At 37.5% G+C, this 14,414-nt stretch overlaps 1 protein-coding gene across 2 annotated transcripts in view; it reads left to right on the top strand.

Annotated features, from left to right (window-relative positions):
* The window catches only part of ANAPC4 (anaphase promoting complex subunit 4), a 48,409-nt gene that overhangs the window by 19,338 nt on the left and 14,657 nt on the right, over positions 1 to 14,414 (top strand). The window contains exons 18-29 of one of the 2 annotated variants that reach the window (XM_008513785.2): positions 62 to 108; positions 1,326 to 1,382; positions 1,716 to 1,772; positions 3,435 to 3,528; positions 7,655 to 7,752; positions 8,306 to 8,367; positions 8,446 to 8,484; positions 8,585 to 8,686; positions 9,702 to 9,776; positions 10,662 to 10,835; positions 11,532 to 11,655; positions 12,040 to 12,729. In XM_008513785.2, coding sequence (XP_008512007.1) covers positions 62 to 108; positions 1,326 to 1,382; positions 1,716 to 1,772; positions 3,435 to 3,528; positions 7,655 to 7,752; positions 8,306 to 8,367; positions 8,446 to 8,484; positions 8,585 to 8,686; positions 9,702 to 9,776; positions 10,662 to 10,835; positions 11,532 to 11,655; positions 12,040 to 12,264 — 1,154 coding nt within the window. In that variant the 3' untranslated portion in view covers positions 12,265 to 12,729. Of the gene's footprint in view, positions 1 to 61; positions 109 to 1,325; positions 1,383 to 1,715; positions 1,773 to 3,434; positions 3,529 to 7,654; positions 7,753 to 8,305; positions 8,368 to 8,445; positions 8,485 to 8,584; positions 8,687 to 9,701; positions 9,777 to 10,661; positions 10,836 to 11,531; positions 11,656 to 12,039; positions 12,730 to 14,414 lie in introns of those variants that run through there. The other variant, XM_070613043.1, reaches the window with a different exon arrangement.

Genomic DNA, 14,414 nt, shown 5'->3' with positions numbered 1-14,414 from the left:
ATGATTAAAATTATGTTTGTAGGTTTTTTTTTAAAGGTAGTTTTTAAATTTATATTTCCAGCAATGTTGAGAATGACAGAAGACCATGTGCTTCCCGAGCTGAATAAGGTAGTACATAGTAGCATCTTTTCCTGATGTGTTAATATTGCCCTGGTGGAGCTCAGCTTTGCTGGTCATCTTGGTACTCATATACAGTTACTGGTTAATGGGATGTCAGGCTGTAGACACAGGACAGATTTTAGTAAGCCGCCCTTTTTTTTTCTTTTTAAAGAAATGTGCATGTTTTTTATACTTTTTCATCTCACAGAATACCTTTATTATAGCTAGCTAAATTTGTGATTTTCATGTTTATATAAGACTTAATAATCTATATAATACAGGGTGTTTGTATTCCTTACTTTAACTTCCTTAAATTAAATGCATTTTTATTTTCCTTGAATATGTAGTACTTAGATATTAGTACCTGTGTTGATGTCTGGTAAGCACCAGTTTCTTTCTGACTAAGGATTGTGACAAGTAGCAATGGAATCTCCTTCCAGGAAGATCTTAGAGAATAGGGCAAAATTCCCACTCGATTCCTACAGCTCACGCATCCTCCCCCCAGCCCAAACTGTCAGGTTCGGATAGATTAGGTAATTTTGAGCCTGGAAAAATGGAGAGCATTAAAATTAGCCTGGGTGGAGTAGGTGAGTAAGGGATCTCACCTCTTACACAAGATGCATCTTTTGTGCTATGGATGATTGGCTTGGGTGCCAGGGAAGTTCATGTGAGCTGTTTCTCTGACAGCACTCTTAGCTTTGTTTTGGGAGATGAAATATGTTAATTGTTGGGTGGGACCTCAATGTGTAAGTTTTTCAGGGCTGACAAACTGGGGTCCCGTGAAGGTAGGGCCATTGCAAGTAGCAGAGGCCAACACTGAAGCCAACAGCCCTTAACTCAGGTTGAGGTGATTTATCTGGGCTACAGTCCTCCACTCCCAAAGGAGGGGCTGTGCAAACTTAGTCTTAGCACTCGGCATAAAATAAGCAACAAACAACCCTAGGCCATAAGGAGGTCTGTAGCTGTCGAATTCAGTGATTGGAAGATGGGTTTAAAACGTTTAAGTTTGTGCTTCTCAGAGCCTTAGGATTTCATATTTTCAGAATTGTGTAATCTGGATTTCTATTGATAATTTCTTTGAAGGAACTTTGCCTGTTTGTCCCATGGCTTTTAGTAGATAGTAAAAAAAAAAAAAAAGTCACATATATTATTACATAGTATTTCTTTTATTGGGAAGCTTTCTTTTATCTTGATTTGGTTTTTTTGCTCCTTTTTGGTTTTGATAGATGACTCAAAAAGATATCACATTTGTTGCTGAATTTCTTACTGAACATTTCAATGAGGTAGGAAATTTGTATTTTTATAATGCTGGCTTTTTAAAAAAATAATTGCAATAAACCTGAGTAAATGTTAAGAAGTAATCAAATTTAATCCAATTTAATTGAAGTCCTTAGCAGTTATGCTTTTTGAACTATTAATTAATAGCAGTACTTAGGTATTAAACATAAAGCCTATAAATTGGACTTTTATTTGTATGTGTGTCTTACAGTCCATAGAAAAAAAAGAGTAACTGCCACGATCAGCTCTCCTAAAAAGTAAAGTTTTTGTTTTAAATATAACATCTTTTTCTTTTTCTTTTGTAAGTTGACTTAAGTATTAAACTGTATTTTTTCTAGGCTCCAGACCTTTATAATCGAAAAGGAAAATACTTTAACGTTGAAAAAGTTGGTCAGGTATGAGCTTTGGGTTGAACTTAGTTATTGACTTACTTTTATTTTTAAAAGCTGATTTTAAAACTTTAATAAATAGTGTTAATCTTTATTATCCAAAGTTTATGGAAAGTAATGTCAAGTTTTATAGTAGCCCTGCCCTTTTAGTAAAATAACCAAAGAGTAGCAGTTTTTAAACTTTTTGGTCTCAGAACAGTTTTTACATTTGTAAAATTATTGAGGGCCCCAAAGAGCTTTTCTGTTGTATCTATCACTGGTAGATATTATTAAGTATTAGAAATTAAACAGAATAAAAAAATATTTATTTTTAATGAAAAATAACTGTATTTCACGAAATGAAATTTAGTGAGGAGTAGCATTGTTTTATATTTTTGCAGATCTTTTTAATGTCTGGCCTAATAGAAGATGGCCAGATTCTCATATCTGCTTCTGCGTTCAATCTGTTGTGATGTTGTTTTAGTCAATGTGTATAAGGAAAGTCTGACCTCACACAGGTGTGTAGTTAGAAAGGGAAAAGTATTTGAATAGCTTTTTAGATAATTGTGGATATTCTTTGGTTTTACACCAAATTCTGACAAGTGTTAGTATCTTACAATATCCAAAAGTCAGATTTCAGTAGTATCATCAGTCTCATCAGACAGCCTTTAAGTACTGTGAAGCTGTCAAGCACACAGTGGCAGGTACAGGTTTTCCAAAATTTTAATTCTTGTTTGAATGTTTAAGTTTTATCATTGGCAACAAAGACTGTCATTTGTTTTGCTTAAAATGACAGGCTCACTTCATTTTTCAAGAAAATATCTGCCAAATACCAAAGAATGAATAATCATAGTTTGTCTGCCAGTCATTCTTTGCATTAAAAATGGAATTGTGTTAACAACATGGTAGTGCCTGGCTTAACTTACAGCTACAGTTTCCTAAATGCTTTTCCTCATGGTAGCCATCATGCTTTGGTATGCAGCAAAAGTGCTTTTTATATACTTCTGAATTCCATCATACAGAATATTAAAAAAGACTTGTATTCAGGGGTTGAAATTTGATGAAATTAGTAATTTTAAATTTTATTAACATTAGAGATTGGTGAAACTGAGTAGGTGGCCAAAAGGAAGACAGTGGTTGCTAGTGTGGTTTGGGGCCACACCTTTGACTCTTGGTGACGGTGCTAGCAGTTTTCCCTGCATATGCTTTTGGCCATCCGTACAGCTGGCATTACAGTGACAAGGGCAAATAACCTCGTGGTATTATTATAAAAATAGTATTGACCTCCTGGATCCCTGAAAGCGTCTTGGGGGCTCTGAGAGGTCTGTGGACCTCACTTTGAGAACTACAGCCATAGAGTAGGTTGATAGTTTTTACTTCTCAAATTAACTTATAAACTTACATAGATAAGTTTAAAATATGCTTCATGAAAATGGAACGTGAAATTTAAACTCAGTTTATGGTCTCTTCATCTACAGCATTCTAATCTTTTAGTAGTTTGCAGTTTGTTTAGTTGCTTGGCATTTAGCAATTTTTGGTCGCCTCGCTTAGAATAATAGCAGTGCACTTTCAGAGGACTTGGCAGTAAAATAAAATAACTTATTAAATAGAATAATCTTAAATATAAACAATTTTTGGAGCCTAATTCTTTGGTTTACTAAGTTTAAATTTTTAATTCTGTATTTCTAGTACTTAAAAGATGAAGATGATGATCTTGTGTCACCCCCTAACACAGAGGGAAACCAGTGGTATGACTTCCTTCAAAACAGCAGCCACCTTAAAGGTATTTCATGAGCCGAGTAGATTTGGGCCATGTGTTTTTTATCTGAGACCAGTACACCGGCTAACAGTTTTGCTGAACAATTGCTCAATACTTACCTAATAGTCCTTTAGATTTATCTTTTGTGGCTGTTTTGATTAGAGAAACAGCAGAATAACAAATAGTGTTATGATGCTATCGTGATCAAAAACATTCTTAGATTAACTGTGATATAGTAAGATTGCTTATTCTTAAGTATTATATTGTCTGTTTTCCACCCTATAAAAAATAGGATATTGGGAAGAAAAGTGTAGAGCCTACTGGTCAGAGAAGTCTGTTTGCCCATCTTAGTCTGTTAATTTCTAAAAGTATAATAATGCATCATCGTATTCTCCTGAGGTTGTAGTTTTTTTGTTTACTTGTTATGCCTTTCATTCTCTAGGATCCTAGATGTTGATATAGTAAAATTTTATTTATCCAGCATTATTAGGGATGCAACACAAAATAGCAATCATTAAATATGTCAGAACTTTACCATTTTAGAGGACTATATATATATATATTTTTTTTCTTTTCTTTTAAATTTTTTCCTTCTCCTCCCCATAAGCCGCACAGTACATAATTGTATATTTTAATTGTGGGTCCTTCAAGGTGGCATGTGGGATGTCGCCTCAACATGGCTTGATGAGCAATGGTAGGTGTGCGCCCAGCATTCGGACCAGCGAAACCCTGGGCTGCCGAAGCAGAGTGCACGAACTTAACCACTCAGCCACGGGGCCAGCCCAAAGACAATATTTTTAAAGAAAGAATTTATTTGCTTTCTCAAAGAGTAATCTGACCACAGTGTAACTCTTTCCTAGATCCTTAAGGCAATAGCCACGTACACGTATCACCTCCTTTAATCTACTCAAGAACCTTTGGAATGGGTGCTTGTTATCCTTATTTTACTAACAAGGAAACTGAAGGTTAGAGAAGCTCTAAGATGATGCATGCGAGCAAGTGATAGAGCTTGGCTTCTGCTAACTTCAGAGCCTGAGTTTTTAGTTGGACTCAGTCGTAATCTCTGCCACTTTATTTGGTTGCTGCTTATCTGAATGAGTGAGTGGGGAAGGGAGAGAATTCTCTGAGGCCCAGAACTTTGCTTATTGCTCTTTTGCTTTAACCTTATAAGCCCAATTTCTTTGTCAGAGCAGGACATATTTTGTATTGCTTGAGAGTCTTATGATCACTAGAGAGATGCATTGGTGTAAGTTAGCTATTGAATTGAGGGAGAGTGAAGGTACAGCTGACTGAACTCATTTGCTGTATTTAAGCAGGATGCCCAAGGAGGAAGGATGCCTGGGATGTGCTGATGACAGTGTGCCAGCAGTGGTGGCACCTGGACCCTGTCACTGTACTGTGCAAATACCAGTTGTGGGAACTTTGTTGGGCTAAAAGTAGATCCTACCTTTCTTTTCCCCCACATCTTCTGTGGCGGAACAGAAAGGCCGAATCTTAGCTATAAGCCTCACGTTGAACCAACATACACTTCAGATTAACTCCATCTCTTAAATGCTTGACGTTTTGCTAGTATGTGAGTTTGGACAAGCCCATTAATCTGCCAGTTTCTTAGTCTAGTAGGAAGTAATACTAACTGTCATTATGGAATTATTAAGAAAACTTGAATGAAACTTCTTTCTAGCACTTTGCAAAAATCACGTGCTAACTACTTGATGCATGTGCTCGCTTAGGGTGCCTGACAGAGTCAGTGTTGAATAATAGGTCAGAGCTGGTGCCCGGGTAGCTGGCCTGCCTCGGTTGGAATCTTGCTCTGCACCTTCCTGGTGGGGTGGCTGAGGGCAAATAGTCTAACCTCTGTGCGTCAGTTTTCTCATCTGTAAAATGAGGATGATAGCAGTGCCTCCCTCAGAAAGCTGTTGTGAAGGTTAAATAAACTACTGTAGATAAAGCGCTTAGAATGGTCCTGGCACATAGTGCACAGGCAGCCAGTATGCTGGCATCTGAGCTGTTTTTACTCAGAACACTTCTGATACCAAAATGAGAAGGGTTTTTCTCCTGAGACCAATTCTGACACCAAGTGGGTGTCCTACAGTTCGATTCTGATGCCAACTACCTAGAGTTAGCACCAGACTGCACAGGTTTCGGGGCCTAGTCCCACAGGACTGCCCTCACGTCACCGCTCAGTTACAAGTGTCAGGTCCCCAGGTTACCCACATTTCTGTGCCCCTTGGCTACAAAGGTGTGGGTTCCCACAATTCTCCCCCTTCAGATTTGATAATTTGCTAAAATGGGTCACAAACTCAGAGAAACACTTGCCTTAGGTTTACTGATTTATTGTAAAGAATACACCTTAGGAAGAGCCAAGTGGAGGAGATGTACGGGGCCGGATAGTGGGTGGGGTGCAGAGCTTCCAGGCTCTCTCCAGCACACCCCCTCCCAGCACCTTGGTGTGTTCACTGACCGGAGGCCCTCTGAACCCTCTCATTTAGGGATTTTTTTTAATGGAGTGTTCATTATTTCTGCACAGTTGATTAAATCATTGACCATTGGTGATTGAACTCAACTCCACTTTCTCTCCCTTCCCTGGAGGTTGAGGGATGGGGCTGAAAGTTTGAAGCTTCTAATCAAAGGCTTGGTTTTTGTGGCAACCAGCCTCCATCCTGGAGCCTGCCAAGAGTCACCGCATTAAAAGCAAAGATGCTCCTGTCACCCTCATCAGTCAGGAAATTCCAAGGGTTTAAGAGCTCTGTGCCAGGAACAGGGGACAAAGATCAAGTATCTTTCTGTGATAGCACAGCATCTGTCACCTGTTGGGAACTTAAAATGTTAACATGACTAAAATTCCTTTTATTCAGCATGGCTGGGATGTGAGATGCCGTAAGTGAGGGAGGCCTTCAGAGCACAGTGGAAGAGGGTGGGCTTGGGAATCAGACTTGAGTTTGATTCACAGGTCTAGATCCTCGGTCGTTTTCACACTGGGCAATTGCCTAAATTTCCTAAGCCTCATTTTTTTTTCATATGTAACATGGAGAGGATGAACCTTACTTTGTACACCTGTTGTAAGCAATAGAAGTAACAGATAGAAAAAGAACCTGGGGCCGTCCCCGTGGCCGAGTGGTTAAGTTCGCATGCTCTGCTTCAGCGGCCCAGGGTTTCGCTGGTTTGGATCCTGGGAGTGGACATGACGCCATTCATCAGGTCACGCTGAGGCAGCATCCCACATAGCATAACCAGAGACACAACTAGAATATACAACTGTGTACTGGGGGGGTGCTTTGGGGAGAAGAGGAAGAAGGAAAAAAAAGGAAGATTGGCAACAGTTGTTAGTTCCGGTGTCAATTTTTTTAAAAAGAGAACCTAACGTGGGGCTGGCCCCGTGGCCGAGTGGTTAAGTTCGCACGCTCCGCTGCAGGCGGCCCAGTGTTTCGTTAGTTCGAATCCTGGGCGCGGACATGGCACTGCTCATCAGACCACGCTGAGGCAGCATCCCACATGCCACAACTGGAAGAACCCACAACGAAGAATACACAACTATGTACCAGGGGGCTTTGGGGAGAAAAATGAAAAAAAATAAAATCTTTAAGAAAAAAAACAAAAAGAGAGAACCTAACGTATGTGGTGTCAATAAATGCTAGATTATATATTACTTTCTACTGAAAAAGTAGCCTTTTCAAAAGTAAAGCGCTTATTTTCATAACACTAGTTTCTTGTCTCCTGTTTTTGTTTTTAGTATCATACTCTTCCGAAAACAAATACTGGATTTTTGTTGTCACTCATTATGGCAAAGAGTAGAGAAGAATGAACTTTGTTTCATTATATGTCTTTTGGTTCCCTAAGCATCCTTTTCTTATAGCCAACAAAAGCATACTGTTGGGTTTTGGTGGGAAAGATAGAATATAGACTAATAAGCTGCAGGGACTCCATTTGTAGTAAGTGTGGTTGTTTTTAGTGGGCTGGCAGTGGGGAAGTTAAAAGGCAGAAGGCCACTATCATTTCTAGTGAGGTTGTGTGAAGACATAATGAAGTGACCAGGGAGAATTCCATCATCAAATGAGCTGTGCAGCTGGCTCTAACAGTAGATTATTTTCTCCTAATCATCTGGTTTGTTACAGCTTTTTTTGGTTTTGTTTCTGTTTTTGTTTGAAACCAGAAAGTCCTTTGCTGTTTCCTTATTATCCTCGAAAATCATTGCATTTTGTGAAAAGGCGGATGGAGAACATTATTGATCAGTGTTTGCAAAAGCCAGCAGTAAGTTTAAAAGAAATTCATGTCTTTGTGTAGAAGCAAGATATATACAATATGTGGCTCACTTATGTAAGTGATCTTAGTGATGAACCATACGAATCCTGTGAACACGCTGATAGTCAATTGTTTTTGACTAACAAAAATGGCAGTTTCATATGATTCACCCTAGTTTCTTGCATGCAGTAAATTATAATTGAATACAAGATTATTGGAAGTGTTGGCATCTTTAGTATTTTCTTTGTCTCCAGAGCAAACTTAATATAAATGGTCTTAGTCACAGAGCTCATGTGTCTCTTGTTTATGAGTGAAGGCATGAGACAGGGGACGTGGTTCTTAACCTGCCATGTGCTTGTCTCCAAGGTCTTTTTCAGCTCCGAATTTTCTCTTTTCCTTACTATTATGACTGACATTACAGTTTCTTGTGTGAAAGGTTTGGTGATAGAGATTATTTTTTACTTGACTTGAACAGTGTCCGTCTGTCAGTCACTTTCTGTAGAGTATTTATCTGTGTGTATGTAAATGCTCGAATAATATTTTTAAATCTTACTTTATTTAGGATGTAATTGGAAAATCGATGAATCAAGCAATCTGTATTCCATTGTATAGAGATGCTAGAAGGTAATTCTGTTTACCTTTTGGATAGTATAATTCAGCAGCCAATTTAAATTTTTCTTACCTTTTTTTCTTTTCTTTTAGTGAGGAATCTACACGTAGATTGTTCAAATTTCCTTTTCTGTAAGTGTGTGTTTCTCTCCTGTCTCCTGTGAACAATACAGTTGTATTCTATGCATCTGTAGCTAAGTATCATGTTTTGACATTCATTTTTTTTCTTTAGGTGGAATAATAAAACTTTAAATCTACACTATCTTCTTTTTACTATTTTAGAAGATTCACTTTATAAAATGTGCATCTTAAGGAGACATACTGATATTTCCCAGTAAGTATTAATCTGAAGTTTGAATAAGAGATAAGATTTTATTATTTTTAATAATAAAACATGCAGCTTTTCTTCCCTACATTTCAGGTTTTAGTTAAGCTACCTTATGACTTTAGGCTTGTCGTTTAACTGTGCTTGGTCTTAGCTTTCATGTCATTAAGATGAAAATGCCAGATCAGGAAGCTATATGATCCCTTCTACTTCTAGATTATTTAATTTTGTATTGGTATCTAACTGTTACATGTAGGATTTTTTTTAGGGTTAGGAAAAGTATAAGATCAGAGCACTCAGGATTATGTTTCATAAACCTTTAGAAGTTCAAAGCTGTATTTTGGGTTCCTTATAGAAAGGATTTTTACCTCAGGTTAAGTATGACTTTCATTAAACAAGAGGCCTCACCTATAGAGAATTCTTTTAGATCCCAAAGTTCTGAAGGATAATTCATATTCAAAAGGCCATTAGTATCTTAAATGGTTTTATTTATTTATTTTTGGTAAGGAAGATTGTCCCTGAGCTAATATCCATGCCAGTCGTCCTCTGTTTTGTATGCGGGATGCCACCACAGGTTGGCTTGATGAGTGGTGTGTAGATCTGTGCCCAGGATTGGAACCAGTGAACCCTGGGCCGCCGAGGCATAGCGTGTGAACCCACCCACTGTACCACCAGGCTGGCCCCTTAAAAGATTTTAAACCTGAATTTGAAGGAAATTTTTTGATACCGATGTAGCCAAAGAGAAATAATTTAGTCGTTCCCAATGTCCTTAATTCTCTAAGGTATCTAGCTACTTTGGTGATTATAAGATTTTTAAACCAACTTGTCATTTTGATGTTAGGTTTATCTATCTAGGTATTTAAATTAGCTGTCAGTACTGTGGAGTGAGCGTAATGGTATTTTGGTCTGGGATTTGTTGTTTAGATAAATGTACTAACCCTGACAATCGTGTTCTTTCAAGCATTTAGATTATTGGCTATCCAGGTTGTTCCACAGTCTCTTTTTTTCCCCTTCTTTCTTCAAGATCTGTAAGTAATGGACTAGTGGCTATTAAATTTGGGAGCTTCACATATGCCACAACCGAAAAAGTGAGAAGAAGGTAAATCTTGACTCTTGTTTAGATGAGATGTGTATATATATATGATATGTGTATATGTTAATAAATGCAAATTACGGGAATATGGTGAGCTCAGTTACAGTGATGATACACCTAGGACCTCCTCACTTGCAATATAGGGGGTTACACATTTTATACTTAGAGAATGATTTGATTTAGAGTTGACTGGAACCTGACTGCCCTGCAGCAGGAATTTATGTAGCATACTTTCCTGTAATTAACACTTCTGAGCTTCCGGTCTGTTAAGAGAGAAATGTGGTTCCACAGGACAGATGGTTAAAGTTCTTGCTATGACCAACAAAAATAGGAGGTTGCATCTTTCTGACTGCTCTGGGATTTTCTTTGTATACAAAAGGTCAGTCATACCTAAGTCATCCCTGAGGCTTTGCACAGGGAAGAGCTGACACTAATCATAGGCTGATCTTTTCCTTACTCTCTTTTCCTTATGTAAAAGTTTTTTATGATGATGTCTTTGAAGTTATTGTGTCTTCATATGTAAATCTTACTTTTCAGTCCAGTTAACTCTGTTTACTCAACATATATATATAAGATGTCATTCATGGAATTTCCTTTGGCTCAAGGCCTGACCATTGTTGTCAGGAATGTTCTGGAACTGTGAACCAACCTCACAGATTTTTCTTTTTTCATGATTACCTGTTTTTAGGGCCTAGTTACATTTTTGAATAATCAGTCCAACAGGTAGCTGTGATTTTAGTGCAAAATATATTTTAAACATTATTGTATAGAATGTCACTTGATTTTTTTATCATCAGTTTTTTTGCTTGATACCAGTATAATGTTATGCATGCAATATTTTCTCAGTAGTTAGGATCATCTCTGAAATAACACAGCTTATTTCAATTCTAGCACCTACAGTTGTTTAGATGCACAGTTTTATGATGATGAAACTGTAACAGTAGTTCTTAAAGACACTGTAGGACGTGAAGGAAGAGATCGACTCTTGGTCCAGTTGCCATTGTCTTTAGTATATAACAGTGAAGATTCTACAGAATATCAGTTCACTGGGACTTACTCTGCAAGGTAACTAACTCATTAGTAAGATCATCTTTCTGATAGAACAGTTAAATGTTTTTTAATGTGTATCATACATTTTAGTTCTTTAGGTATCCTAGATAAATGGTTAATAGGGATAATCGTAAAGTCAGCTGACCAGAAATACTCCTATTTTTTATTTAAAAAATACTGGCTTCAACAGCTCTTCTGTCCCTTTGCTTTACTAGTAAATCAAGAAGTATTTGCTGGAACAAGGTGGGGAATTATTTGGAGTGGAGAAGGGGGCTTCTGTTAGTTCTGTTTTCAAGGGTAGCATTAACCCCAGTTTGTAATAGAATTAATTATTTTAGATTGCCCCTACTGTATTCCTTCTGGAATTAGGACCTCAGAAGCTATGTGGAGGGAACACGTCCAGTTCCAAGAGATGGCTTTAGTTGACTGAGATTTAAATAAGCAGATTCCTTCTCTAATTTAAACGTGTGTCCATTTGCTTTCCTTGAAAGGGAATCAAGAACCTTACTAAGATGATATTCTGCCTATTTGGAATTACAGTTATTTTCAGAGAATATAGTATCACAGCTTTTTTATACAGTGGCTGGTAGAATTCTACTGGAAATGGGAGTATTGGTAGAAATTGAACCCGTGATTGACTCTGATACCACCCTTAGTAAACCAGGGAGAGGATCCCTTTTTCATTCCTGGGTTGGTTTTTCCCCTCTCTAGGCTGGATGAGCAGTGCAGTGCTATTCCCACACGTACCATGCATTTTGAGAAGCATTGGAGATTACTGGAAAGTATGAAAGCACAGTATGTTGCTGGGAATGGTTTTCGGAAAGTGTCCTGTGTGGTAGGTATCTACAGATTGTCTACTGACTAAGAGTAACAAGGAGAAGTGACTTTGGATCTATAAGGTCCTTTTAGTGCAAACATTATGTGGTTTTTGTTTTTTATTGATTATGAGCATGTAGTGTCCTCAGCTGTTTAGTTCTCTTGTCCTGAGAGCTTACTAAGTAAGTAATAACAATTCTAGATTTTAATCATCGTGAAATTGTCACTGCTGTATGTGGCAATCCTTTTACATAAAATGCAGGCTAAGCTTAGTGATTTTGTTGTAAATTGATGGGAAAATACCTTTCCTATAAAACCATTCTTTGTTCTGATTTCTAATTCTTTATATATAGTGTATAAACCATTTACTGTAAAATTCTTTATTTGGCCTTTTCTTCTGTAGTTAAGCTCAAATCTCCGTCATGTGAGAGTATTTGAAATGGACATAGATGATGAGTGGGAGCTCGATGAGTCTTCCGATGAAGAGGAGGAGGCTGGTACTAAGCCTGTGAGGATAAAGGAAGAGGCGCTGTCCGAATCAGAGGCAGAGAACCAGCCAGCTGGTGCTGTGTTAGCTCCGGAGATAGTCATTAAAGTGGAAAAACTTGACCCTGAGCTGGACTCCTAAGCTAGCTTGCTGTTGTTTTGTATGTTCTCATTATGTCAGAAAGGACATAAGAGTGTTTTGGACCACTTCTGATTTTCTTTGTATAACAAAGAAATAAACAGTAAATTTTATTTTTCTTATTCTGCTTCATCTCCTAGTGGTATAGTCACAGTGATAGACTTTCTTTTTACTGATATTTCTTTTTAATACTGTGTGCAGAACTAGTGTTTAAAGAAAACATAAATTGAATGTGAAGAAGATTTCAGTCTTTTTTTGTCAAAATGTAGGTATCAGGAATCATTCCTGTATCAAGAAGAAATTGCATTTAAATAGTCATCGTCACTGGAAGTTTTGATGCAGTTAGTATTTTAAAAACATAGGCAACACTTATTCCTATTTTTCTATCTTCCCCTTCTAGTTAGTTTTACGTCTCCAGAATGTTTTCAAAATTATGTTTTCAAAATAAACTTTACTGATTTACTGTAATGCTACTTAAACCAAAAGACGGATACTTCTTTATGATCTAAATAGCAAAAACGCTGCTTGACACGTACATGATTATCTTTTCTCATCTTGTTACTGTTTTTGAGCTCTGAATTCTTTGAATCAGCAGTGTTTAGAAGTGTCTTTTTCCTCTGTTGAGAATTGGTCATGGACATATGGTGGCTGGCTGGCTGTGTGGTTGACTCCTTGGGGACATGAGAAATACGGATCAACTAAACATAATGTTAGTGCAAATGAGCTACTCTTGATTCCTAATGCTCCTTCTAGAGTAGAATGGTATTCGCCTGTGACTTTCAAAGAGTTTCCATTTTATATATGAATTCTAACATCAGTTCACTGATAAATGAAAGAATCACTTTTTAAAGCTTTAAATATCTTGAGGCAGGAAGATAAACTATAATCTGGTGAGTGGGTAACTGCAGGGTTGCTGTGTCGTCGGCCTGTTTGTTTAATAGGGAGCTGTTACACTTGATTTTAGGTACAACTCTTTAGATATGCCAGGTGCCTCAGTTGGTCTGATCTTTGTGTGTTTTGAAGGGAAAACTGAAGAGAAGACACTGTTGCGTGTATGAGCTTGGTGTTTAGAACTGTGATCTTCAGGACACTGACCGTGCTAGCCTGCAGCCTTGCGCATAACAGGCCTTAAACACGATTAATATGTAATTTACATAAACGTTTATCGATGGTTGGTCAGTGTTCATGGCAAAGTGCAGTATGTCTTGAGTTAGCTTTTCTGAGCAAGAAAGTTGAACTGCCAGGTGACATTTTGGAGAAATTATAGATTGTAGGTATGTAGGGCATTTGAGAGTAAATGCATGGCACAAATTTCCTGCATGATATTTAAATAAACTTGATGGATTTGGGGGTCAAATAATTACAGCTTGTTCTTAGAATGAATTACAGTTTCACAATAATCAGCCAGTTCTTTATTAGACAGTAATCTGTCCCATGTGACTTCATTGAATTTATAAAGATTTCTTGATATGTGCTTGTTTGCTTTCTGCTGTTCCAGCATGGGATACATCGAGCCTGAGACTCCAGCCTCTGCCCTGATCTTGAACCAGGGATCAGGAGTGCTTCTCTTGATGTGCTGGGAGTCAGTCCCGGTTTATAGGAGGATGGTTGTTTCATTAATGCTTATAATATATATGATATATCAAATATTTAGGAACTGGTTTTGTCTTACGTCAAAGTGAAAAAGTTTAAACTGATATCTGAATCTCTTTTTAAGTTTTAATAAGTATAGAGCAAATAATTTTCTGTTTATCTTTGTATTTTTAGATATATTTCCATACCATTAGAAACTTTGCTTTTAATATTTAGAACCAATTTGATCATTATACATTATCACTTTATTTCTAGCATATTTAGCAGTAGTTGCTGAATTAGGGTTTTGGCTTTAGTGAACAACAAGGAGAGCGTGGGGATGTAGGACCCTGGGCAGTGGCGCTCCCCAGTTCCTGACTGGGTGTTTGTAGAGCGTTGTGAGACACCTGCTAAAGATTACGGCTTATTACAATATTCTGTGCTGCTCTTTTCTGGGATAAATTTGTTGGTTTTTTAGAAATTTGAATAGTCAGGGGTTTTTTCCAGACTTAATAGGACTGTGACAATAGTCTCCCTAATTCTCTGCCTTTCTAGTTTGTTTTTTTCTTTTTTTTTCTAAA

This window comes from Equus przewalskii, chromosome 3, assembly GCF_037783145.1.
Source record: "Equus przewalskii isolate Varuska chromosome 3, EquPr2, whole genome shotgun sequence".
Lineage (NCBI taxonomy): Eukaryota > Metazoa > Chordata > Mammalia > Perissodactyla > Equidae > Equus > Equus przewalskii.
This window is presented reverse-complemented; position numbering and strand designations above follow the sequence as displayed.